General features: G+C 36.9%; 1 protein-coding gene across 1 annotated transcript; it reads right to left on the reverse strand.

The window, feature by feature from the left end:
* Nucleotides 1-15,201: 15,201 nt before the first annotated feature.
* LOC127860907 (amiloride-sensitive amine oxidase [copper-containing]-like) lies at nt 15,202-27,562 on the reverse strand. The gene is made up of 3 exons (XM_052399219.1): nt 27,470-27,562; nt 23,397-23,489; nt 15,202-17,289 (listed from the first exon to the last, which is right to left on the reverse strand). Exons 1-3 carry the CDS (start codon nt 27,560-27,562, stop codon nt 15,202-15,204), a joined length of 2,274 nt encoding a protein of 757 aa, XP_052255179.1.
* Between the last annotated feature and the right edge of the window lie 351 nt (nt 27,563-27,913).

Here is a 27,913-nt window from a genome sequence, read left to right on the forward strand (position 1 = left end):
GTGCAGAGCAACATGCCATATGTTCTTTCTCTTTCATTGAGTCTATTGGTGAGGTATTGGAGTTCACTGCTACTGCAACCTATAAGGTCAATGTAATAAACATATCTCGAGTTGGAGATGAATCTGCCACTGATGGAGATTGTGAACGGGCTCCTAATTTATCTTGTCAAGGAAAAGGTTTAAGCATCTTGAGAAAAGGGGATGACCAGCGACTGGGTCCACACCTTGGGTCACATCATCCCCTCCCGGATCTTCAGGCGCAGTGTCGTCACTGCTGCAGTCGTTGCTTAATCAGCCTTTAGTATGGATGTACATTCGTCTGCTACTGGCCTTGAACAAACCTGGAGATAACTGGGGTCCGCATGAAGAGGGTAGTAAGTAAAGTTTGATTTATAATTCGATATCTTTGCTGCAGCGTTACTTTGTTACTGTGCTTTGTATATATATCGCATAGTAACAAAATAATGCTACAAACGAAACGATATAATTGCGCTTTTGTTGAGCTAGTGATTGCATTTGACAGCAAATGACAGTACATTACTATGCTTTGCGAATACAAGCAGGCAGCTCAGTTTTACATTATCGAGTACCGTGTGTGGTGTTGTATCGTTGTTTGAACAACAATCATCTTAGGGTAAGTAGCGCGGCGAACGTCGGACAAGTCGTTCATACTTGACTTATTTGATCTCTTACATCACAGTGACCCACATATTTCACTGGATACATGCAGCGCTTTTGCCACGACTGAATGGTGAGTTTATTACCAATCTTTAAACTTCGTGCATTTATTAAACACAAAATCATTTTCAACTCATTATAACGTCCAGCTGTGTGGCTCATACAAACGTTTTTACGTTTTTTTTAAGGTAGTTTTTGTTATAATTTAACACAAAATCATTCTTAAAGCATCAACAGGTCTGTGGAAAGCCTTGACTGTCATATACGTACACAACAAAAATTGCTGCGTTCAAATAGAGGTATATTAAGTCACTTTGACAATGCATCATGTAAATTGGTCATCACATATAAGGTGCATTTATGAATATATCAAGTGAGTACGTCTTCAAATAGATTCAACACGACATCATGCAATTACAATGTCACCTTTTATAAAGTATATCTGTCATTGCACAGACAGTGCACATTGACTTGGTTCTCCTTCTACGTAAGTGTACTGTCTTGTGGAGTCAAAGTTAATAATAAATAAAAATAATAATCCATATTAAGAAATTTACCACGTAATTACGAGGTAAATCAAAGCGCTGAGGGCATTTCAGTTGGACGACTTTGCATAGCGTTGCATTCAGAAAAGTTTTCTTTATTAAATTGTTGACTTGTTAATTGCAAATTTAAATACGTTATGTATATAGATAAATATAATATAAGAACTTTTTAAGTATTGATTTTAGCGATCATTACATAGAAAATGTTAAAGCGCTACAATAAATTGATTTCCTGTATTTCTTCATAACGTTTAACAGCCATGCTGACGATAATGGGCGGAGTCTCGTATAAATATTATGTTTAAGCTCTAAGGAGGGACTCCCTCTTTTTCGTAACAGCTTTGTAAGCATTTATAAATGCTCTTGGTAAATAAAGCATATTTGTCTTCCGAGAAGGGTGGCTTTTAAAACAAAAAAGTCAGATGATTGTTCAAACTCAAAGAAACACACAATCAAACTGTGTTTGGCTTTGGTCGTTGTCCGAGCGTTAAAAAAAGTACAGTATATGTAAGTACTGCTGAATACGAAGACGACAACACACAAATCCTGATATCATGATAACTCCAATATCGGTTATAATTGGTGATAAGAAAGTATAGGCTTGTCGATTTGAAACCCATTTGTTTGACGGTTTTAAACGCATTATTTTTCAAAAGTATGCAGGCGTTCCCATTTATTAAACGTCCATTTACATTTTTCCACAATCGCACATGCGTTTAAACAAATCTCGCTACCGGTCACGTGACAAATAAATCATGACTCGAGGGTAGTAGCGAATAAATGTGAGTCGATAGTAATCAATTGAATACGTATCCGATTGTTTCCTTTAATTTCAGGAATCATTTAAATCACCGTTCGCAGTTTAAGTCGACACTTGATTCTTTTCTGATATAAATGATCGGACCTGGACCAATATAAATACATGATAATGGCGCGCTCGTACCGTCAATTTGATACTATTTACAGTAACGATATGTTATATAACTTGATACAGTCTGATAGGATTACCCACGATTAAGGCTGCGATTCGATTGGAATGTGTATCCTGTCGGTCAATAAAGCTTCGGGTTTTTAAGTATGGCTCCAGACAATATAAAAATATAACATATTACAAACAAAATAAAATATGATATTAATATAGCCCTAACGTTTAGCCCAAACCTAACATACGTTCAAATAGATATTCACATCATTTTATAATCCAGGTCAGTAATACCGCTGTCATATGTTTGCTAAGGATTTCTTAATACCAAGCTGGCTTGATGTATTGATATCATGCATGTGTTTTTAAAACCACTTGGCTTTGTTAAAATTGGATAATTTAATTTATCCCCCCTGTAAGCATAATACAAAAGCTTTCTTGCTAAAACTTTGTTAATTTACTCCTTTACCTGATGTATACCGTAGAAACTTATCATTTTGTTTTTATTGTTGCATTATGAAAAATTAAAAACAAATTAATCAGAACTGCTGAATATCCGGAACTAGTTGACAAACTGTATATGTTCATTGTTGATTGAAATTTTTGATTTCTTACTATAAAAAAATAAATATATATTTACTCTTTTTTATAAAATGAACTTGCAAAACAGGTGTGATTTTTAAGATTTGTGTTAATTTATTAGCTATTTTTTGTTTTAATTAAGTCTCAGGAGCTTCCGGGGGCCGAAGGCCCCATAGGACCCCTACCAGGGCTTTGCCCTAGACCCATTAGGGGTCCTAGCGGCCCCCAGGCCCCCAGCTAAAATTTTCAGGTTTTTCAGTTTTGCCAACTTTTAACCCTGCGATACAGGTTTCAAACAATTGTTACTTGTAGCAATTGAATACGTAACAGGTAAAGAGAAATTAGAAATCATGACGATTAGTTTCATCCAAACGTAGGGAAATTGTTTTCAAAAAATTACTTTTATTTTTGCGCGATTTCCTGGAAATCCCCGGAAAGCACGTGTTTCGAATGACTGAGTATGACGCAATAAAACATTGCTTTGTATCATATTGCATTCAATCTAATTTAAACTCACTCGTCCATTGGTTGTAACAATTAAATCTGAACTTTGCCCTATGAAACCGCTGTCCCATAATGCACTGTGAATTTTACACTTCCGAAAATAATTGTACTTAAAGTGATCAAATATTTACGATGCAAAACTCTTGAAACTTTATTGAAAACTGACCAAACAGTTTGCTAACACTAATTTTAACCAATAATCTTCGCACCCTCTTTAATTTGCGACGATAAAGGTAAGATTGTTATGAGTGTGGCCATGATAATAAATCAATAGGACCAATTGGCAACTGGCTAATCCGCTAATCATAATAATGATAAACTAATGGGGGCAAATTACTGATTACCTGATAACAAAAGACTAGTATATTGACATGTGACAAACAGGCCCCACCTCCTGCAAGTGACTCTCAAGTGTCCTCCCTCTTTCCCCACTACGATTTTTCGCAACCGCGATATATTTCGGACAAACAAATCGGATATTCGCTGAATCATTTTTTTCCAAAGTCAGGAATTGGCGAATTTAAGTGCTGACGAAAACGTCATTTTTATAAAAATGACGAAATTTCGTGCTGGTGAAAATAAATGATTTCACAGTATATTACTACTAATGGGCTTTAACGTCGGCTCTACCTTATGTGTTAAGACAAATTGCTGACGGGTTGTTGGTCTATTTAAGTAAATCCGGATCCGCTAGTACCAACGACATATAATCAAAACAACGATATATGTTTCATTTTATTTCCCTACATGACAACACAGTCGATGTCTATCCAACAATAATCGGATTGCCAATCTGCTCCCTGTAATTATACAAGTACCAAATATGTTAAACACAGCATTAAATGAACTTAAACAATGTAACTGGTAATGGCAACGATGTGATTGTATCCAAATAGATTCATCATTAGCATCATCATTCTTTTGATAGGTCTGACCGTGGGGCGGGGGCCGACGAAACAGAGAACACCTGACCATCAGAAAGTAACTACTGTTTTGGCCTGCTAGGAGTGCAACATCAATGGAGAATGATGTTCTTTCTTTGACATTGTTTATCCAGCTTTCCTTCTGACGGCCTCAATGTCGAATTTCCTCTAGAGTGCCCTAGAGCACAGAGAGTCGTTCCGGTGACATGTCGAAACCAAGCCAGCTTTCGACGTTTGATGGTCGCAAGGTGAGGTTCTTGTGGGCCAACAAGTGCTACTTTCATGTTCCGGAGGTACTCGTTAGTCTTTTTAAGCAGGAGATGTAAAGCAGTATTCGAAGAAACTTGAGTTCAAAGTCCTGTATAATACGTTCCGTGACCGCATGAAGTGCATCCAGGTCTCGCAGCCGTACACTATGACGGTGAGTACCAGGGGCTTCTAGAGCCAGTGCTTGTGCTTGAAAGGTGAGCTTATGGATCTGCTTGTTCACAATCTGCTAAGTTTATAATGTCAATTCTAATTCGGACCAGTACTGTAATCATCATTGCAGAGGGTTGCTCCCAATTACTTCTTCCTGTTTCACGAATTTTGTCGTGATGTTCGCTTTGGTGTTATTTTTGTTGTTCACCATAATCGTCGAATGGTTCGTGCAGAGAAACATCCCATATGTTCTTTCTCTTTCATTGAGTCTATTGGAGAGGTATTGGAGTTCACTGCTACTGCAAACTATAAGGTCAATGTAATAAACATATCTCGAGTTGGAGATGAATCTGCCACTGATGGAGATTGTGAACGGGCTCCTAATTTATCTTCTCAAGGAAAAGGTTAAACATCTTGAGAAAAGGGGATGACCAGCGACTGGGTCCACTCCTTGGGTCACATCATCCCCTCCCGGATCTTCAGGCGCAGTGTCGTCACTGCTGCAGTCGTTGCTTAATCAGCCTTTAGTATGGATGTACATTCGTCGTCTGCTACTGGCCTTGAACAGACCTGAAGATAAACGGGGTCTGCATGAAGAGGGTAGTAAGTAAGGTTTGATTTATTATTCGCTATCTTTGCTGCAGCGTTACTTTGTTACTGTGCGATGTATATATATCGCATAGTAACAAAATAATGCTGCAAACGAAACGATGTAATTGCGCTTTTGTTGAGCTAGTGATTGCATTTGACAGCAAATGACAGAACATTACTATGCTTTGCGAATACAAGCAAACAGCTTAGTTTTACATTATCGAGTACCGTGTGTGGTGTTGTATCGTTGTTTGAACAACAATCATCGTAGGATAAGGAGCGTGGCGAACGTCGGACAAGTCGTTAATATTTGACTTATTTGATCTCTTACATCACAGTGACCCACATATTTCACTGGATACATGCAGCGCTTTGCCACGACTGAATGGTGAGTTTATTACAAATCTTTAAACTTCTTGCATTTATTAAACACAAAATCATTTTCAACTCATTATAACGTCCAACTGTGTGGCTCACACAAACGTTTTTCTAAGGTAGTTTTTGTTATAATTTAAGACAAAATCATTCTTAAAGCATCAAAAGGTCTGTGGAAAGCCTTGACTGTCATATACGTACACAACGAAAATTGCTGCGTTCAAATAGAGGTATATTAAGTCACTTTGACAATGCATCATGTAAATTGGTCATCACATAAGGTGCATTTATGAATATATCAAGTGAGTACGTCTTCAAATAGATTCAACACGACATCATGCAATTACAATGTCACCTTGTATAAAGTTTATCTGTCATTGCACAGACAGTGCACATTGACTTGGTTCTCCTTCTACGTAAGCGTTCTGTCTTGTGGAGTCAAAGTTAATAATAAATTAAAATAATAATCCACATTAAGAAATTTACCACGTAATTACGAGGTAAATCAAAGCGCTGAGGACTCTTCTGTTGGACGACTTTGCATAGCGTTGCATTCAGAAAAGTTTTCTTTATTAAATTGTTGACTTGTTAATTGTTAAATACGTTATGTATATAGATAACTATAATATAAGAACTTTTTTTAAGTATTGATTTTAGCGATCATTACATAGAAAATGTTAAAGCGCTACAATAAATCGATTCCCCGTATTTCTTCATAACGTTTAACAGCCATGCTGACGATAATGGGCGGAGTCTCGTAACAAATATTATGTTTTAGGCTCTAAGGAGGGACTCCCTCTTTTTCGTAACAGCTTTGTAAGCATTTATAAATGCTCTTGGTAAATAAAGCATATTTGTCTTTCGAGAAGGGTGGCTTTTAAAATAAAAAAGTCATATGATTGTTCAAACTCAAAGAAACACACAATCAAACTGTGTTTGGCTTTGGTCGTTGTCCGAGCGCTGAAAAAAGTACAGTATATGTAAGTACTGCTGAATACGAAGACGACAACACACAAATCCTGATATCATGATAACTCCAATATCGGTTATAATTGGTGATAAGAAAGTATAGGCTTGTCCATTTGAAACCCATTTGTTTGACTGTTTTAAACGCATTATTTTTCAAAAGTATGCAGGCGTTCCCATTTATTAAACGTCCATTTACATTGTTCCACAATCGCACATGCGTTGAAACAAATCTCGCTGCCGGTCACGTGACACAATAAAATTCGCGACTCGAGGGTAGTAGCGAATAAATGTGAGTCGATAGTAATTAATTTAATAATGTATCCGATTGTTTCCTTTAATTTCAGGAATCATTTAAATCACCGTTCGCAGTTTAAGTCGACACTTGATTCTTTTCTGATATAAATGATCGGGCCTGGACCAATATAAAAACATGATAATGGCGCGCTCGTACCGTCAATTTTATACTATTTACTGTAACGATATGTTAAATAACTTGATACAGTCTGATAGGATCAAAACATTTACCCACGATTAAGGCTGCGATTCGATTAGAATGTGTAACCTGTCGGTCAATAGAGCTTCGGGTTTTTAAGTATGGCTCCAGACAAAATATAAAATATAACATATTACAAACAAAATAAAATATGATATTAATATAAACCTAACGTTGAGCCCAACCCTAACATTCTTTCAAATAGATATTCACATCATTTTATAATCCAGGTCAGTAATACCGCTGTCATATGTTTGCTAAGGATTTCTTAATACCAAGCTGGCTTGATGTATTGATATCATGCATGTGTTTTTAAAACCACTTGCCTTTGTTCAAATTGGATAATGATCGGTCAATACACAATTTCAAAGTCATCTCTGACTTCGAGACGCTCCAAGTTAAGTAGCATTTTCAGGAAATAGCTTCATTATGCAACGTCAGTATAATTATGTCCTGCATTTTTCATGATCTACTGTCTCAGACGTAATACATCTGCGTCATCGTTCTGATCTGAGACCTAATGTTATTTCCGGTATTTCAGTTTTCTTGGGTTCCTTCTGTTCATTGATATCCACTGCATGTTTAACTTCTCTCGTATCAGGACAATACAGTTCTTCCTGCTGAGAGTATCCGCATTTCCATGCAATTAACCTGTTATGCGCTCTATATTAAAGTCATACGACACTAGTTTTCTATCCGAGCATCCTGAAGCCCCTTTGCTTATTAGAGAACACCTGTCTCCATTAATACATATTTGTTGTGTCGCTAAGTCAATATGACACTGATACTGCTTGCAAAGTCCAGACCATACGATTTCTTCATCAATGCCAACCACTACCGTCGTGATCTTGTAATTGTTTCCATGAATGCATGTGTCTACCGTGGTTTGATCTTTTATATAAAGCGACGAACCAGATGCCATGATGATGTCGCTTTCAAAACATTTTAAGTCAGAAAACTCTCTACGGTTCCAAATAAAGGTCTATGCTAACGTCAGCGAGCGGCGAATGTGTAGCCCCTGTGTCTATCAGGCATACCCCTTGATTTTTGCTGCTATGAAAAAGCCGGACCCATTGAAAGTGGATGTCGTTACATCCTGATCAGCACCCTTTTTAACTATATTTTTATGCTATTCATTCCTATATGATGTTTGGATATTAGTATAACTGAGAATATCATTGAGCCTAGGATTATATCTAGGTTTTCGGAAGCTATTCCTTGGTCAATCTGAGCACATATTCCTATTTTGAAATGACTTCGGTTTTCTTGTCGTTTCCACTCACGGTATTTGGTTTGAAATTGTTGTATTGCAGACTGCACGGAGCGGATGTCGTTCTGTTGTTTGAGCGGGACATCGCTCTCAGCAGTTCCTGTTACAAGCACTTGGCTATCATTTAACATACCGAATATCAAAGCTTATAAAATAAAAAGCAACGTTATGAAAACATAATGGAGACGTAAGCATGACCTTGGTATAAGCTAACAAGTAATATTATTCCATAAACTCTATCTATAATGTCCAATAACTTGCCTAAAGGAGGGCTTGGAATGGGAGAAATCGTGTATTAACAAGGCGATTTACGTGCCGTTTAAGCCCTGTTATGTGTTTTCCATATCCATCAACTGGTCCACGCGCAGTTACCTCTCTTAGTAATTGGCTAATAACTCCAGCCTTCGACGACTTTCCAAGCATAAATGGGGAACTGAATAAGCACCAGTTTCCTCATGCATGCAGGGATAAAGGCAATTAATATTTCAATCCACTTTTGAAATCATACCATCTTATTGGAAAAGTCAATGAAGTTAAGGTTATTTACTCAACACGTTCAAACGACTATGCTGTAAATGTAAGTGTTTATGTACCTTCAACGTTCCTATGCTTGAAATACGTACCTTAAACGTTCCTATGCTTGAAATACATCAGTAACAATATGTTGGCAGTTTTAATTTTTAGAAAATTTAGTTGGAACGAAATAAGATAGACCTGTATGAAAGAAATATCTATGAAAACAATGACTTATTCTGACGATATATTTATCCGTCACGACCAGTAAATTCCAAAATAATTCCCCATTTCTTACTTTGCGCAGCTGCATTTCAAATTTGCATTAATCCAATATTTAAACACATTTTAAATCGAAGACTGCCTATCCTAAGGTAAAGCCTAGTCATTTCTGATGATGACCGAGTGAGGCATACGTAAATCAGAACCTTGAACTGAATGACGTCATATGAAATAATCGAATTATTTTGTCGATGTCGAATGAACAAGACACATTATTTTCAATGTTATTTTAATTTATTTTGGTGTATGATACTTGTTTATGCAATAATAGCGAAATACACATTTTATCGGACAAAATCATCTTCGGGCGCCATGCACTCAGGAAGGAACGTATTTTTCGAGCGCCCAAAGATGATCATGCCCTCGAAAACGTGTATTATCCCTATAATAATTGATTTAATATAAACCTTTCTGTTTTGCAGGTGTAGTCCCACGACTTGCAAACCAAAGATTCACTAACCTCAATCTTCAATAGTGACACGTGCTCTACATGCATCCATTATCAAAGGGGTCTTTTCACAGATTTTGGCATGTATTAAAGTTAGTCATTAAATACTTTATATTGATAAATGTTAACATGTTATCAAAAAACTCCAGAAAAAAATCAGGAATGAAATTTAATCAAAAAGAAAAAAGTAAACCTCAACAGGGATCAAAACACTGACCTCTGGTGTCCCCGGAGTAAAATTTCTACCATTTAGACCACTCGGCCATCCATGCTCATGCACTGAGTGAGTGAAGTATTTTTACATGTGTTTTGGTTTATTTTAAACTTGCAATGTTTAAGTCAATAATTTAATCTAGACAAATGATCTGTATCAACTATGATGTATTAGCAAACAACTACGACGCCACCAGCGCTTTGATTTGCCTCATTTTACGGTGTCCGTTACTTCCTGTTAAAAATATTAGATTGGTTTAATTAAATTTGACTCTTGCAGGCACTGCGCTTCCATTGAATGAAAATTACGCTAAGGCCGCAAATAGTACACCGTGTGTACTGTTTACAAGACACTATCTATGACGCAAGTGCTTCTTAAAGGGGCCTTTTCACGTCTTGTTATATTGACACAATTAAAAAATTGTTTCAGATTCGCAAATTTTCGTTTTAGTTATGATATCTGTGAAGAAACATTAATACCGAACATTTACCATGCTCTAAAATAACCATTATATGCATCATTTGACGATTTAAAAACCTGAAAATAATAAAGCGTTGCAACGCGAAACGATTTAATAATTTGGAGAGTTCTGTTGTTGTCGTTATATTTTGTGAAACTACGAGGATTGCTTATATAAAGTATAAAACACATCCTTCATTGTATGAGCACGGATGGCCGAGTTAACTAAGTGGTAGACTTTTACTCCAGGACTCCTGGGATAAGTGGTTCGAGCCCTGTTGAGGGTTATTTTTGTTTTCTTTCTTTATTATTTTATTCTCGATTTTTTACTGTAGCTTTTTAGATCTAATCTTTACATTTATTAATATAAAGCCTATTATGACACACTTCAATACATGCAAAAATATGTGAAAAGACACCTTTAGTGTGTTTCAAAATAGAACAAAGACGAGAATTGCTTTTCAATTACTATATAGGACTTTCTGAACAAAATAGAGCCTATGTATAAGTTGATTTGTTCCAGTGCAACATTTTAGTTTTTAGAATTTACATGCATACATTTCGCTGATGATGATGAGACTGTCTTTTTTTATTTAAAAAAAATATTTGGTTTTACATTATTGTCCTCGCAGACCAAGGTTGTACGAGTTGATGAACTTTGATTTTTGGCTTTAACTGACATTTTCTTTGAAACGAGCTATGAAAAGGTATATGGTTGGCTATTGGCATTGTTTCCTGTTGCTGCTAGGTATGATTATATAAAAATGGTCGTTATTCAGATGAAGTTAAGTATGGCGAGTTCTGGCTTCCTTAACTTATTTCGCCATTTTTATTTTCTTCGTCGAGCAGGTATAGTCAGTACTGTAAAACATGTTTGCTGAAGTTAATTTAGCTTAATTAAGGAAAAATCTCTAACATTGCAGTCTGAATAAGTATTAATGTATGTTTTGATTGGTGATGAGATTTTGCCTTTTACTCTTCCAAGAGCAGACAGTCTTACTTGGTTACTATGGTAATTTATATTTATTCTGATTCATATTCAGCATATAAATAATGAGTGTCCATATCATGCAACGAGTATTTGGACGTCATATAGAACAATACATAAAGTAAATCCGCCCATTTCAAGCGAATCCTTATCCATCTGTAATGCTGAGGCGTGCTTTTAGACGCAAAACTATTGAACCTATTAAACGGAGTCAATTTGCAGTTGAAAATCTAACTTCGCTTTCAGTACATCTATTTTACCACGTTCGTTCAAACTATATCTTCGCACCCCGTTTGACACTCTCATAGCAGTTTTTACACTCACCGTTTAATTGATCTTGCTCGATTAAAACCGAAAGTGAAAGTAGAATCAACAAAAATAATCGTAATATAAATTATATATATTTAAATGTTCAAGGTTAAGACCAATATAAACAAAAGTAACACATATCACTCGAATTCGATATACTATGATTATAATCCGGGTTATTACAAAAATGCCATTCCTCCGCGGACTTCCGGTTTCAAGCTTGATTCTATGCCAGTATTGAATGGTTTCGCTTGAGATACCGTTCCAGGGATATCAACATGATATTTGGAATGAAAATACTCACATTTCCCCCAGTAGCCTGTTATTTATAACGACATCGCAATAGATAGTAATAAATATTAATTTATAAGCATTCGTAGAATGACATAGCTTTCTCTCAAGTGACCATATAAACTATGTTCCTTGCATCTGTCATAACTATGAGGTATAGAGGTTTCACTTGATTACCTTCGTTTTGGTAAACTGTTTTATTTTCATATCGAATTATGAAATGTGGTAAATTTATAATTTTGTTCAGTAAACAAATTTTGTGACATACATTTATGGGTTTATAGCCACCTTAACCCGGAATAATCCGAATGTTCGATATAGTGCAATATTTTGTCTGGTATAACGGACGCGGTTTATGTAATTGGGGACTAGTGAAACTCGGGATAATTTGCATTTTAATACCCGGTGCAATTAAATAAATTATTGTATATGTATTTCCGCTATTTTATATGTTTAAGTATCGTATTCGCATATAAATAAGAGAGCAGACAAAACTGAATTATTCCGTTTTTCCCCATTACTTAATCGTGTTAACTAAAGCAAAGAAATATGCATCTAAATGTAAGTTGCATGTTCACGTATATTTGCACACTTGGAGTTTTTTTTTGGCTATAAAAGAAGTATTGAAAACTATCTACAGACTGAGCCAAAAGCCCATAGGTTCGCATAAATAACTCGGATGAGAGCTTAAGTAATCTTTCTGTACACGATTACACTACTAATATATTATGTGTGTTTTATACACATGTACTAAGTTCTTAATTAAGAATATGAAATCATAAAATCAACATAGCACAAACGTGTTCTTTCTTCGGAATGTATCCTTCACATGAGTTGACGCGTGGCGTCATGCACACCTGCAAAGTTTAAATTCCGTCCACTGGTTGGCAAAGTGGTGATTTTTATACGATTCGTATACCACGTTTTTACAAAGGCATAGCCTTTTTTCACAATAATTCATTATATACATATGTATGGCTCTAATTGATATCTTAATACGAAATATATATACAAGAAAATTTTGAAACGTTTATTTTCTTGTTATAAATAGTTGTTACTCATAATGAACTATGTATAGAACAAATTGTGCTCGGTATTTACAATATACATATTTTATTCATGTCTCAATCACATTGCATGTTTATACTACAATTTACATATAAAATACAATGTAACACAATGGCATGAATGTAACCAGTCATAAATGACTTATTAGAGACTGTACATGTTAAAAAAACTTTTTATTTTAATGACTACAAACATTTATAAAAAAAAACAAGTTTTCATTCTAATTAAACACAGTTTTACCATTAAAACATACTAAAATATATTCTTACTAAGACTCTGTATATACATATGTACAGCAAACGTATGATTATGTCCTAGAGTATCAAAATTATTTGCGTTCATATAAAATCTTGTTGGCAGCAACATATGCTTTATTATCATTTTTAAAAGTCGCAAGTACTTTTTAATCATCTGACAAATTTGCATAACTGACACTTGGCATATTATTTATAACAGAAATAAGTTCTGTTCTACACTCATAGTATATTTGGCAATGATATAGTACGTGCGTTTCACCTTCTACAACATTCTGGCAATTAAAACAACATCTATTTTCTAGTGCTAAGTTCTCATATCTTCCCGTCTCAACTCGTAATGGTGCAACACCACACTAAATTTTGTTAAAGCTGAACGGTAATTAAAAAGTATATTGGTTTTCAAATTATTCTCTGTACAAAACTCAGACTTAAAAATTCTGTATGTTCTCAGCGTGTTACAACAATTTCCTCTGATAGAGGTATTTCTATCTAACAATACTTTCCATTATAACTTTTCATCAAACAATTTATCTTCAATGTAGCTAATTACAGGTGTAGAGTTACCACTAGCATGATTCAACAATTCAATACAATTAATATTTTGAATACAGTTTTTTCAATCTAAAATAATTATTTATAACGTTAGCATTTATGACCACAAAAATACCACTTTATTCTTTCTTGTATTTGGCATATTCATCAACTAAAAATACTGCCTATAAACTGCACCCCAGAGCCTAACATTGAGTGGTTTCCAACCCATATCCCCAATCAACGCTGCATTTGGAGTATATTTCCCTACCCCAAGATAGTACCGCATGGCCAAGTTGTGGACTGCATTTATACACGAGAAAGACCTGTCCCCCCCCCCCCACACACAAGACAGCGCTGTAGCTAATGATTGGTCATACCATACTATCATACAGCTTTGTGAAAGGTGAGTAATGGAAACCACCAAATGCTCTGCTCTTTGAAATAATCAGACCAAGAGTCCTGGATACTGACATAGCAACAGTTTTAGCTATTTCATGAAAGTCAAGAAATTCATTTAACACAACACCCAAGTACTTATAGCTATGTACATATTCTAATACATTTGTTCCAAGTTTAAAAACATGATCTGACATAGGTGTCCCATTAGTACGAAAATGAATAATATTTGACACAGTTTACTGACATTTTGTTTTGAGTAAACCAGACTGATAGCTGATTCAACATGGACTGCAAATCCTTGGCATTTTCAGCTGATAATAAATATCATCAGCATATAATAAAATACATATTCGTTTATCACCTATCTTGATTCCTTTATCTAAACTATTTATAGTAGAAGCCAAATTAAACAGCATTGGGGAGGGGGGCACCGTGTTTCAAGCCGCACTTTATATCGAACCAATGTGTATCGAAGCCATTCAGACGGACGCAACATTTACAATAAGTAGTTACCACAAAGATCGTTCTAGTTGAAACGAATTTGCAACACCTTTTGTTTACAAAAACAACGACGCAAAATCGAGCTAGAATTAAGTATTAAATCAAAAAAGGATAAAAACAAACAACAGTCGATCACATGCACATAACATAAAACACATAACTTGTACACGTATATGTCTGAAACAAATGATTATGTTCACACATTAAATCATTTTTTTGTTCAATGGTACTGTCTTAATCAAAAGGTTTCACCACTCTCTACACCGCTCGTTTTAACATTATAATCCGTTATTTAATTGACCTTTTGTTGAGAAAGAACCGATTATCTCATTATGATCAGAGAATGCTTAGACAGTTACTAACTAACAACATGTATTCATTAACCACAGGTGGTAGACGAATGTATTTATTCAACATAATGTATTATTCGTCAATCTGTTGTATTGACAGTACTATTAGGAAATTATTTTTGGGAGCAAGTTAGCCTTACTTTGAATACGCTGACTCAATCTTAAAAAAGCACATCATACCAACCACGTGGTCTCGAACGGTTGCTCAGTCTGAACAAGTCCATGGTACTGACAACGACAGAACTGCACGTTTGTTACAACTCGTTACTATTAATTAATGTGTATACAATTGTAGTTGTAGAACTAGTACATGAATTTACGCATTCGGAATAATGCGAATACTCGCGGACAACGACTGGCTCCCGGTGGAAGTGCTCAGAACGGTTTGGGTGCCGACTGTTACCCACATTTGCAAGTCTTGCTCCCTGAGGTTCTCGTCATCGATGTGCGTACCGTACTCCCCGGGGGATGTAACCGCGCCGTCCCTCAGGGAAAACAAGCCGGGGTTGCGCTCCGAATCACTGTACCTCATAACCAAAATGGGACAGTTCAACCATTTGTGTGTGGTTGCAAATTTCTGTAAGAACGCGACATTAACGTTTGAGTCAACAGTGATCCTATATGTAATCGAGGGTGAGTTGTTATGTATAACAAACTCTGGTCTTTCCGTTGTTGCATTTGTAGGCAGACATCGTTCATTGGTGACGAGTTTAGTGAAGCGAGACAGCCGAGGGAAGTTAATGGTTTGGGTGGAGTCCAGTACCACCGACTGCGTCTCCGCCTTTATTCCGGTCATATACAACTGACTGGCGAGCGTTTCTTCTCTGGAATCTATGTCGACTTTAAACTGGAACAGATTAAATCCCACTTCTTCAGTGTCTGTGCCCGGTCGTGTTTTCAACTCGGGTATTAAGATCTCCTCTGAGACTGAATTGATCTGAACAATAATTTCGCCGTTTCGCTTGAACACATAGTCAAGGACATGTTCCCCGTTTTGTGTCGCGGATACGGTTCTCAATACTAAAAATGGGCCACTCTGGGACGCGTGAAGTATTGGGTCAAATGACTCGAAGACACACACCTTGTCTAGAAGAAGAAAGGGTCGATCTGTCTCGACGAAGGCCGAAAAGTTCAGAAAAGCCGCCGTTTCCGGACAGTCTATACCTGGGACCAGTCGCCGACAGGAGGCGCCAAACAATCCTCTAGCCTCCATGAATGTGTCTGGTAATGTTTTAACTTTCTGTAGGCTGATTTCATACACGATTCTCTCCTGATTGAACATCGCGTCAAATACGGACAAACCGTTGTTGATGCTAAAATGTAAGGTTAACATCCATTGGCCGTACGTCAACGTTTGACCTTTGACCGTAAAGTCAGGGTAGTTAGGATATGAATTACCAGAAGGGGAAAATATTCTTTCCCCTTCTGGAGTTTCAGCGCTGGTATTAGCATCGGGATCGTGTTGTCCTTGATATTTGGATTTATAAACTCTCAGTAGGTCAAACAGACTAGTGTAAAACGCGTCGCGAAACAATATGCCCTTAATTGACCAATCAGCGGGTGAAGTCGATGATTGGTCAAGTAAAACATCAAGACCTATGGGAATCAAGCGTTCATGTGTACCACGTGACAATCTAGCCCACGTGTATCGCGTGTTTTCATGACGCGAAGAGTTGTCATAAAACGCTAGTTGAACACACGTGACGTCAGCGAAACAGTTGGTCTCATATCGCATGTGAAAGATATCCATCAGCAACGAATTCAGAGCCAACAGTGTTTGATATAATTCATATTGTATCAAATGCTTCTGTTCCACTTTATCGATGGGTTTATATGCAAACGGTATTGGAGATTCGACGTAAAACGCATTTTTCGTCGGACGTAACGTCAATGGCGAGTCGGCAGGCGTCACGATGTACTCCTCAATGACAGGCGGCACGCTTTGTCCACGCATGATGAGCACCCGAGCCTCCCTTGTCGGCGGGTTGGCGTCTCCGCTCCAGTACCGGTACACCTCGTCCTTTGGCGGTATGTGTAACTCTATCAAATACACATAGTTACTGGAAATATTTGCTCTAGCATAGATCACTAAATTCAAATCTTCACTGTGCATCAAAAATCCATACACTAGACTGTATTCGTCCGGAGTTAAATCGTCGAATACATCAGGTGTTTCGAGATTACGCCCTAATATAGCGTAGGAATTTGAAGCGGCCGCCGCGATTTCGGCTTCATAAGCCGCGGATTCATGTTTCCGGTTGGAGATGAAGATGATGCCGACGACGAGGGCGACAATACAGCCGGCGAGGATGATGTTGGCCAGTTTGGAGAGCAGGAAGCGCTTTGTTTTCCTGCTATTGTTGGATGTGAAACTCGACTCGCTAAGCCCAAAAGCGTTTTCTTTCTTGAAAAGATAAGAAATATATCTTTGTTATAGTGACGTTACAAAATATGTATATTTGATTCTGTAAGCTAATATTATGGCTGTAAAGTTTAAGTTAATAACAGGCATTTTGAATAAGTTAACATACGTAACTGGATTATGCATGTAATTATCTCGTATTCTATAACCTTTATTTACATGGTTTGAAGTCTTACGATCGTAATTGTCAGATATGTGGACTATATTTCGAGCCTCGTTCTGGAAAAACGTATCAGTCCGCACAGGATTATAAGCGTCGACACTTTTCGTCTAAACTGGCTTTTTGGTTTTAAGTGACTTCAGTTAACAAACAATTCCATAAAAGCGGAAGGAGCCGTTCCTGATTGGCATGTGCGGGCTGGACATACTATTCTGGGACTACTCTTTACGCACATGTATTTATCCCAGTTTCCCAGAACGAGACATTTTTTGTTAAAAATGCATATACAACGTAAACAACACAAATAGGCTACTGTTGGTATTGCGGGTAAGCCTATAGCGATATTGCTGTTAAGAAAGCGGCAGGATTAAAGCAAGCGGCACTCCGACAATTATTCCGACTCTTAGCCACTACTTTACATAGATTATAACTAATAGATATCATCAAGCACCTTGGTCGCCCCGGGGAGCCCGTTCTGGTCTCGGACGCGCTTCCGGTCGATTCTGGTTCTACTGCTCTGTAAAGCAGTTGGGAAATGTAACCGGTATAGAATTGACTGCCGCAGATCAGAATTTGGCAGCTCATCGCAGCTTCCGGCGTCCAGCTTGATATTAATGCATGGGAAGTGATATAATAAAAAACAACAACGAACAAGAGCTGTATCAAGACAGCGCTCTCGACATTTTGATAGAGTAATGTGCATTTTTCGGCGTAGCTGTGAATCCCAGCTTCTCACCTTAGATGACCTGTACATAATGGATGAAGACCCGAATAAATACACTTCATGCATTCCATTGGCTGATTTTATCATAATTCCCCGTAACATAAGCAACTTCACCGCGTATTTGTAGTATATAACATAACACTGTTCAGTGTGGGGAAATGTAGGGATTATAGTGTACTCTCTTTTGTTCATACGATACACATTTTGGCCTAGTTACAATTACGCATTACCGGTAAGTAACCAAACTATTACCCAAGACTTTCAGGGTAAGTGCTGGTCTGTAAATCGTCAGGTGAAGACTGAATGTACTATCAATGAACGCCTGAGGCTATTCAATCGAACAGTATTGTGGTTTTATGTTCCATTTACAAGAAGCAATTAGATTTGTCAAGACAAGCGTCATGCTAACATGGGATTTATGATGAAATCCGCGCAGTTTTGTCAGGATATGTATACTTAGGATGGTACTCAGGAGATACCACGGAACCTCGCGTGCTTTTTTATAGAGCGAAAGCATAGCCCATGACCAGAGTGCACAGGCTGGGTTGAGCTACGCTAGCCGCATTTGCCATAAGACCGATTTTCGCTTGACGCTAATATTTCAGTGTAATGTTAATGTGTGGAAAGAAAACTGTGTGTTAATCAAATATCAACATACCATTCGTTTCGATGAAGAAATAAATACATAATAAGTCATGTGACGTAAAATATGTATGTACGAACACTATTTGTTTTTTTAAGGGGCCTTTTCACGTTTTAGTAAATTGACAAAACTGAAAAAAAAGTTGTTTCAGATTCGCAAATTTTCGTTTAAGTTAAGTTATTTGTAAGGAAACAGTAATACTGAACATTTACCGTATTCTAAAATAGCCATTATATGCATCTTTTGACGATTAAAAAACGTGAAAATTATAAAGCGTTGCAACTCAAAACAATTGTATAATTTAGAACGTTCTGTTGTTGTCGTTATATTTTGTGAAACTAAGAGGATTGCTTATATTAAGTAAAAAAATAAATCTTTTTTTTGTTTGAGCACGGATGGCCGAGTGGTCTAAATGGCAGACTTTTACTCCAGGACTCCAGGGGTCAGTGGTCCGAGCCCTGTAGAGGGTTACTTTTTTTCTTTTTAGTTTAAATTTTATCCTTCATCTTGTACTGGAGCTTTTAAGATCAAATGTTTACATTTATCAATGTAAAGCATTTAATGATAAATAAATAAATGCCAAAATCTGTGAAAAGGCCCCTTTAACATACGTGCACTTTATAACAAACATGTCATGCGGTGGATATGCGACTATTAGGTGAAAAAACACACAATACTTGAACCTTCTCTGTGAAGCGGACAAAGACAACGAGCGAGGCCTCGCTCGTTGTCGTTGTCCGCTTCCCAGTCATGATATACGTCGAATAATTTTGTAAAAGATATTTCTTGTTTTTCAGTGCCCTGTGATTCAGTCAGGTCGTCAAAACTACTTTTCGTCCGATTTATTAATGAAATTAAGTTCTTTGAATTCCACTCGAACATTCATAACATGCCTACAATTTCACGTTTGTTGCGGGCTATAAAGTAATATGAGAAATAAACTTAAACTTTGCAAGCTATTTACCCCACACGTATTTTCCCCAATAAGTAAATACGTGCCATCATGTTTGGTAAAAAAGATCAAGGGCCTTGTTAATAAATTATGTTACACTATATATAGATGCACACAAAGTACATGGGTTCCATTAAACTAGAATGTTGATACATTTCTAGCAAACAAAATAATGGTACTTCATAAAAAATTGTTTCAACTGTTGCTGTGGTTACAGCAAAATACAACGCATTACCAATTTTGAAAGTTAAAAACAATGTTGAGATAACGGTAATGTTGCAATACATAAGCCTTGCTAATAGACAAAGAGTTTATTTAATATGGGTCGCTCTTTGTGAAAAGGGGGTTTAATGCATATGCGTAAAGTGTTGTCCCAGATTAGCTTATGCAATGCACATAGGCTAATCTGGGACAAAACTCTCCGCTTTTATGATATTTTTCGTTTAAAGAAAGTTTTTTCTTAGCAAAATTTAGTTTAGGCAAAAGGTGTCGTCCCTGATTAGCCTGTGAGGACTTCACGCAAGTCTGGGAAGACACTTTAAGAACATGCATTGAACCACCTTTTCATAGAGCGCGTCCCATACATATTATACTTGCGGGCAATATTCGATTGAACTTTGATGCTAATTTGCAACTGGAATGCAAGTGAGACATTTGCAAATCGCCATTTACTGTTAATTGATAAAATCTGTCACTTGAGCGTTTGGGGAATCAGAGAATTTCTAACATAGTCCGTTTATTATTTTTAAAGCTTTGGTAACAAATTTGCACAATGAAATAATCTTTTTTTATTACAAGGCAGTAAGAAAAGTATTAACCATGACACATTATTGTGTTCCGCTATCGGAGAATTTCCGGTATTAGATAACCGACTGTATATTGATTGCGAATGAATAGTTATTGATGAATATCTATAATAATTACTCAATTATTTATATGAAATATTAAACGTTCACATTTAGATTAGTACAAGAAACGTGACCATGTCACTAAGCTAGAAGTGCATCGTATTTCTAGTAATTTAATTCAAATGTTAATAACTATGCAATCCCAAGCAATCTCTGATCCTAAGCTACCTACACACACATTTAAACGCAAACTCTCCATTAGAACTCTTGTGAATGAGCAAACAATGTTCACATATTTTTAGTTACAGAGACATTCATCTTGAGCTTACTTGCCCCAAATACAACCCCAATCTAAGTCAGTATGTATGCTAGCTACAGTCCAAATCAGCATAACACCTCAAATCAAAGTAAAGTTATTTAGTAGCAACATGTGACCATGTTTACTAACACTATATTCAATATCAAAAGGAATCAGTTTGTCACGTATTGACGTATCGTTCGTGGATAACACACAGTAACAACCAAAGTTCATTTCTGTTTTCATTTATATCTGTTAAATAATTTCTAACACAACGCTACTAATGTTCATGGAGTACAATTTTACAGCGCGGCAGCCAACATGGCCGCCACGTCAAGAAAGCATGACTGCTCTACTCTATTGTCAAACTAGGACTCTAGAATTCCTTCTTACAACAAAGCACAGAATTTTATTTCAAGGTACATGAACATAAAATTTAGATATTTCCTATCTCATTCTTGATTGGTTGACTGTACTTTTCCCTTGATCCACTAAACCCCACCCTTGAATAACCCTTGTTGATTGGATGGACGCTGATGCATCTATCACACGTCACAGCAAAAAAGTGCAATACACAGTTATCACGTTTGATAAATATGTTCGTGATGAACATGTGCAGATAGTAACCTTTGGGAGAGACCTCGTTTCATTAAGCATACTCGACCATATAAACAGATGTTCTCTATGGACCAACCACATTGGTAATATGAAACCTAACACTTCTATAATCAATTATGCAAACCCCTATACACATTCAATCCAAACTTGTATCCGTAATGTACCTTGGGAAATTGGAATTACACTTATATAATCAATTATTTAGATTTCATTATATACCATATCTGAATTGGGACTTGTTATGTCTGTTGTGTATTGGTTTGAAGTAATGTTGACCTACGAGCCAAATTGTTAATCAAGAAATAATAACAATTTTTTAACATTATAAATTGTTTTATTTTAACAAAAGTGACATTGACCCTACAGGCCCCAAATTCAATCTCAAGCTTGATCAGAATGTAAGAAACCTACGCACAAAATTTTATCAAACTTTCTCCATAAGCGTTGATCAGTGGCTTCGGATTATAATATCAAAAACATATGTGAAGTTTCAAACAAATATCTTTAGAAATGATAAAAATGTACTTGTTTCATGCAAACCTGTCCGTGTTTCATCGTGCACGCTAACATTACTTTAACGTTTATAGGTATAAAATGGGCATACTGCTGCTAATAACAGGTCACAGTCAAAAGTCTTGGCCAGTGAATGGCCAAAAAGACCCTAAGCACGATGGTAATATCAACCTCAACGTATAACGCGTACGCCTACGGTTAAGTCTACGCTTACGTCTACGGTTACGTCTACGGTTACGTCTACGCTTACGTCTACGCTTACGTCTACGGTTACGGCGACGCCGACAAAAGGGTGGTAAGTATAGCTCGGTCTCTTCGCTGAATAGTAAAACGGTCAATAAAACAATAATAAAACTAGAGCTCATTGGAAACATATGAAGGCGAAAATAGCGAAAAAACAAATGGATGCTCCGCGATGTTACTTTCACTTCCATTTGGAGAATGGAACGACCGGCATGATTGTTGCATGAGAAACAGCTTCTAGAAAAATCATGAATAGTGTCGCTAATTACTTTCGAAATCCCATAATACACTACACAATTATTGGCAATATAGAAATACGCATTATCTCCAAGTGTCCACTTTGACGTTGACCTTGTTCACACTTTGAAAAAAATGACAAATTGAACAAAACTTACCAGATTAAAAAATAAAACACTCCATACAGTGATACCTGTGCGGATAGGGGTCAGTGAGAAGTACGAGTTAAACTATGGAGCACCAAAAGGGTCGAAACTTTAACTTCTGCTGCAGCAGAAACAAATGCTGCTCGAGCATTGAGCAGCAAATAACTGCTCGAGCAGCATCTATTTTTGCTGCAGCAGAAAAATCCTGCTCGACCAGCATTTAGATTTAGATTACGGCATCAGCCAATCAGAATCAGATCCCACATAGGCAAATAATCATGTAACGTTGGGGCAATTGATCAACCAAATTTGCATGTTCTTACATGACTTATAGATTTAAAAGCTTAATTATTATTTTATAAACGACTACGAAAAAAGGATGACAATTTAATAATAATTGATTAAAACACAGATTATGAGTTTGCTGAAGTTTTTCTAAAGTTATTATCAGGTCTATTTCGTTTCCGTAGGGGTAGCTTATGTCCTCCGTATGCTCAAATTTGATTGTCTGACGGGTGCAATTGCTTATTCTAAAAATAAATGCTGGTCGAGCAGGATTTTTTTGCTGCAGCAGAAAAAAATGCTGCTCGGGCAGGAATTTTGCTGGTCGCTGCTCGAGCAGCATTTTCTTCTGCAGCAGCAGAAGTGATAGTTTCGACCCCTTTGGTGCGCCATATTAAACTATGAGAGCACTTACGCCTCCTAACGCGGAGACCCGGGGGGAAGGGTTCACCGAGTAGGTTGAGTTGCCGGAAACCAGAGACAGGCGAGACTGCCGACACCGCTTTAGGGGCGTGTACCTGAAAACATGGCAACAGTTGTTAACTATTATTATAAATGAATGATTTATAACTTAAAATAAAGTGAATTTGTAACTGGTATTAAAAGAAGGTCAATGTTGCATAATCAGTGAGTTACGAAGTCAGTCTGAACAGGTCCTTTTCGGTAATCGAAACGAGGGAAACGGAATTCAAGTACATAAGTCATATTCCAAATGTAATACGATATCATATGGTAAACGTTATCTCAACTATAGAATTTCATAATTTCTGAAACAGAACAAAAAAATGCAACAAGTATCACTAAATATTATATACAAAGATAAAACACATTCAAACGTTCAGCATATTCACAAATATCGTTTGATATACATGTAATTATAGAATGCGAGTGCCTATTTGTCTGGAAACGACAAAATGGAATCGGCAGTCCGACAAACTGACCTCGTTTGGCGAACCGAAGGAGTTCCCGGCGGACTCTCGTCTTCACTTGCCGACGAAATGCTTCCCAGGTCTCCTATTTCCGACGAAATGTTCCCAATTTCTACAAAATCGCCAGGTGCCGAAAGCTGCCGTTGTATCCGGGATGCCGCCATTTGAAGAGGGACGCAATGGGCGCTAGTTTCTATAACCGGAAGTGTGTCCAACGGGGCAAGGAACAATGACAATTAAAGAGTCAAGCGTTCACATAACACTCGCTTAACAATCGGCGATATGTGACTATAATGTCTATACCGACGTGTTGTTAATATTTTAAGATTTGAAAATAACCGTCCGACTAGGTTATTATCCAGAATATTAAATCACTCTCATAAGCATCCTGTTCAATATCCCACTTGTAATATTTTCATTGCGGTTGAACGGATGCTGTTATAAGGGTATATCCCAGTAGTCAGGTTACAGCATAAAATTGTGTCAGAAACTAGCTACCCATCTCGCAAGCCGTTGTCAGTTTCGCTTTTTTTTTTCTACATAATTGTTAAACTGTATTATGCATGGACATTATACTTTTTAGCGATAATTTCGCTCGCTTTCAAGCCTTATACAGTGTCAAAGTCACAAATAAGTCTGATAGCTCGGCCAAAAAGGGAAAAACACGGCTAGTATAAAAAAAAATCGCGGCCTTTTAAAGATTCGAACAATACAAATTCAAGATAACCTTGGCTAATACGAGAGTAGCCCAATCAAAATTCAGAGATAGCTCGGACAATACGGGTTTACATTTTTCGGACGCCATTTTTTTTAACTCTCAATTGCTTTAATTTTCGTTGATATAAAAAGCGTTGTGCTTTTAAAACACTTAATAAAGCGTTTATATATATATTGGCGAATATGGGCCTTTCGAAATCCGAAAACGACCAAGAAAACGCATGATGAAATATTTTCTTTCCTTGTACTATCTTCAATATAGAGTATGTTAATGTTTCTTGTTAGAAATAAATTTGTTAAGAATAGTGAATATGTTTATCTTAATTTGATTGAAACGAGCTATTTTATGAAAGGAAATGGAATTGGGGAGTTTGCTGAGCTTTCGAAATTTCTACTCGCAGAGACCATAAACATAATATATTCATAAATGTTCAACTTTACGACATAATTTAAGCATGTTGTAAGCATATACTGATGTATTCAATAATACAACTGTTTGTGATGCGGCAACTTTAAAAGCGCTTCACGCCAGGCACTATTAATTTGTTCCGGTCACATCTAACTCGCGATTTGAATGTTTGTCATAAAATGTCAATTATAATACCAGATGTAACAGCTAATTCACTCGCTAACTCTAGTGTGTTCAGTCCGTATTCCACGTAAACGCGATTTAACCCATTTATGCAAAGTGTACTCTCCCATCCTTCTAAATTGAATCAATTTATTTAAAAAATAAGGGATGTCTAGTATACTTATTTCTATATTTATAATAATTCTTAGATAAAAAATCTTTAAGCAAACAGCGCAGACCCCGATGAGACGCCGCATCATGCGGCGCCTCATCTGGTTTTACGCTGTTTGCAAAGGCATTTTTTTCTAGACGCTAGGCACAAATGGGTTAATGTCGCGAACTAATATTATTATTTTCAACAGTATACACATGTATTTGTTTTGTGCCCATTTTGTATATGAATAAAATGAGTTCGCATTTTAATAATAAGGCGTAGTTGACGTACAAGACGTTATCTTCGGTTGCGTCAGCAAAACACGCGCAATGTTTTTGGTCGGCTGTTGCGTGAAATGAAGACAGGAACCGAAACCACAAAACTATGTGGAAACTTTAATGGACCTCGTAACCCATGCAATGCCTCTGGACATATATTTTAACATGGAACCGTCAGTATATTGAGTCCTATACTACGGTATACCGTTAGGGCCATCGTGGTTACACGTTTAAATCCTATGCGATAGTCCGATGGCGACAATGCGATAATACGATTACGACAGTGCGATAATACGATGGCGACAGTGCGATAGTACGTTGGCGACAATGCAATAATACGATGACGACAGTACGATAACGCGTTAGTACGATGGCGACAATGCGATAATACGATGACGACAGTGCGACAATGCAATGGCGTCAGTGCCATAGTACGATGGCGATAATGCGATAGTGAGATAATACGATGACGACAGTGCGACAATACGATGGCGTCAGTGCGATAGTACGATGGCGACAATGCGATAGTGCGAAAATACGATGACGACAGTGCGAAGTTACGATGGCGATAATGCGACAATGCGATAGTACGCTGGCGACAATGCGATTATACGATGACGACAGTGCGACAATACGATGGCGACAGTGCGATAGTATGATAGCGACAATGCGATAATACGATGACGACAGTACGATAACGCGACAGTAAGATGGCGACAATGCGATGATACGATGGCGACAGTACGATATGACTGTCGCATTGTCGCCATCGTATTGTAGCACTGTCGATTGTCGTCATCGTACTATCGCGTTGTCGCAATCATATTATCGCATTGTCGCCATCGTACTATCGCATTGTCGCCCTCTTGATTTTTAATGTGTAACCACGATGGCCCTAGCAGTTTTCCGTACTATACAGATATTGTTACATGGAACTTTAAGTACAAATTTTCCTAAGCATATAATTTTACAACAAAATGTCAGTAGAATGTGTCCTATGCAGAACATTGTACACGGAAATATTAGTAGAATGTATCCTAAACAGATCATTTCACATGGATATGTTAGTAGAATGTGTCATATGCAGATCATTTTACACGGAAATGTTAGTAGAATGTGTCATACTCAGATAATTTTACAAGGACATGTAGTAGAATGTGTCCTACACAGATAAGTTTACAGGGAAATGTTCCTAGAATGTTTCCTTGTCAGATCATATTTAATTGAACTATTGAAGTCAGATGTGTTTTCATATTAGACAATTCCTCCTAAATTCCCAATATCGTCCATGCTTTTTTCCCTTATGAGCTTTTTTAAAATACAAGTCCAGAGAAAATCACAAGAAATATCGCTTATAACGTTTATATCCGAGACACTGGCAACAAAATGTAACACACATCCGGTAAATATATTTGTTATAATTCTTTAAATAGATAAATAGAGCTTTTTGATGTAACGTTTAAAAATGCAGAAAGCTTTATACAATCACGTCTTATTCATGAGATGCAAGGCATTAACATGTAAAAATACCGTGCGTTTGCTTACTCGCTTGTCATATTATTATGATTGTTTGCTGTTTGCTTTTTTGAATCTTCAAACATAATATATGTTGTTAAAATTTCGAAATAATCGGATACGCAATATTCCGGCTGTAAAACAAAATTGGCGAGTAGAAGATCTTAATCAGACAGAACACTTGCTATGAACAAGTAAATCAGCCATCGCACACATTGGAACAGGTTATCCATGCGTAGTCCCATAAAAAATGTGAGGTGGTAAACTGATCGCCAGGAAGTACTTCACAAGAAAAAACACGAATTGCGTCCGCTTAGCTTTGATTCAATTGTACCGAAATATTAGATAGGATGCGTGTCCAGGATAGGGCCTGCGCTTCAGGTTGTGAGTACTTCCAGACTGGGTTTAGATCCCGCGAGCTCCTCATCGCCGTACGGACACATTATACGCAACGCCATAACAACCTTTTGTCGTGTTGCATACTAGATCGGAAAAAACAGCTTATCAGTAGTTATTATATCATATGGTTCCGTCCACTTTAGTGTTAACCACTTAACTACATTCAATTACGAGACAACTGATTACTGCCCACGTTAGTATCGGCATGGATTGCCCTAAGAAACATTTAATTTTTATTCCATGGAAGCCAACTTTAAAAGGGCCTTTTCACGTTTTGGTAAATTGACAGATTTATTAAATATTGTTTTAGATTCGTAAAGTATGGTTGTAGTTAAGATATGTGTGAGGAAACAGTGATACTGAACATTTACCATGTTCT

The sequence above is a fragment of the Dreissena polymorpha genome, chromosome 15 (genome assembly GCF_020536995.1).
Source record: "Dreissena polymorpha isolate Duluth1 chromosome 15, UMN_Dpol_1.0, whole genome shotgun sequence".
In the NCBI taxonomy this organism is placed as follows: domain Eukaryota; kingdom Metazoa; phylum Mollusca; class Bivalvia; order Myida; family Dreissenidae; genus Dreissena; species Dreissena polymorpha.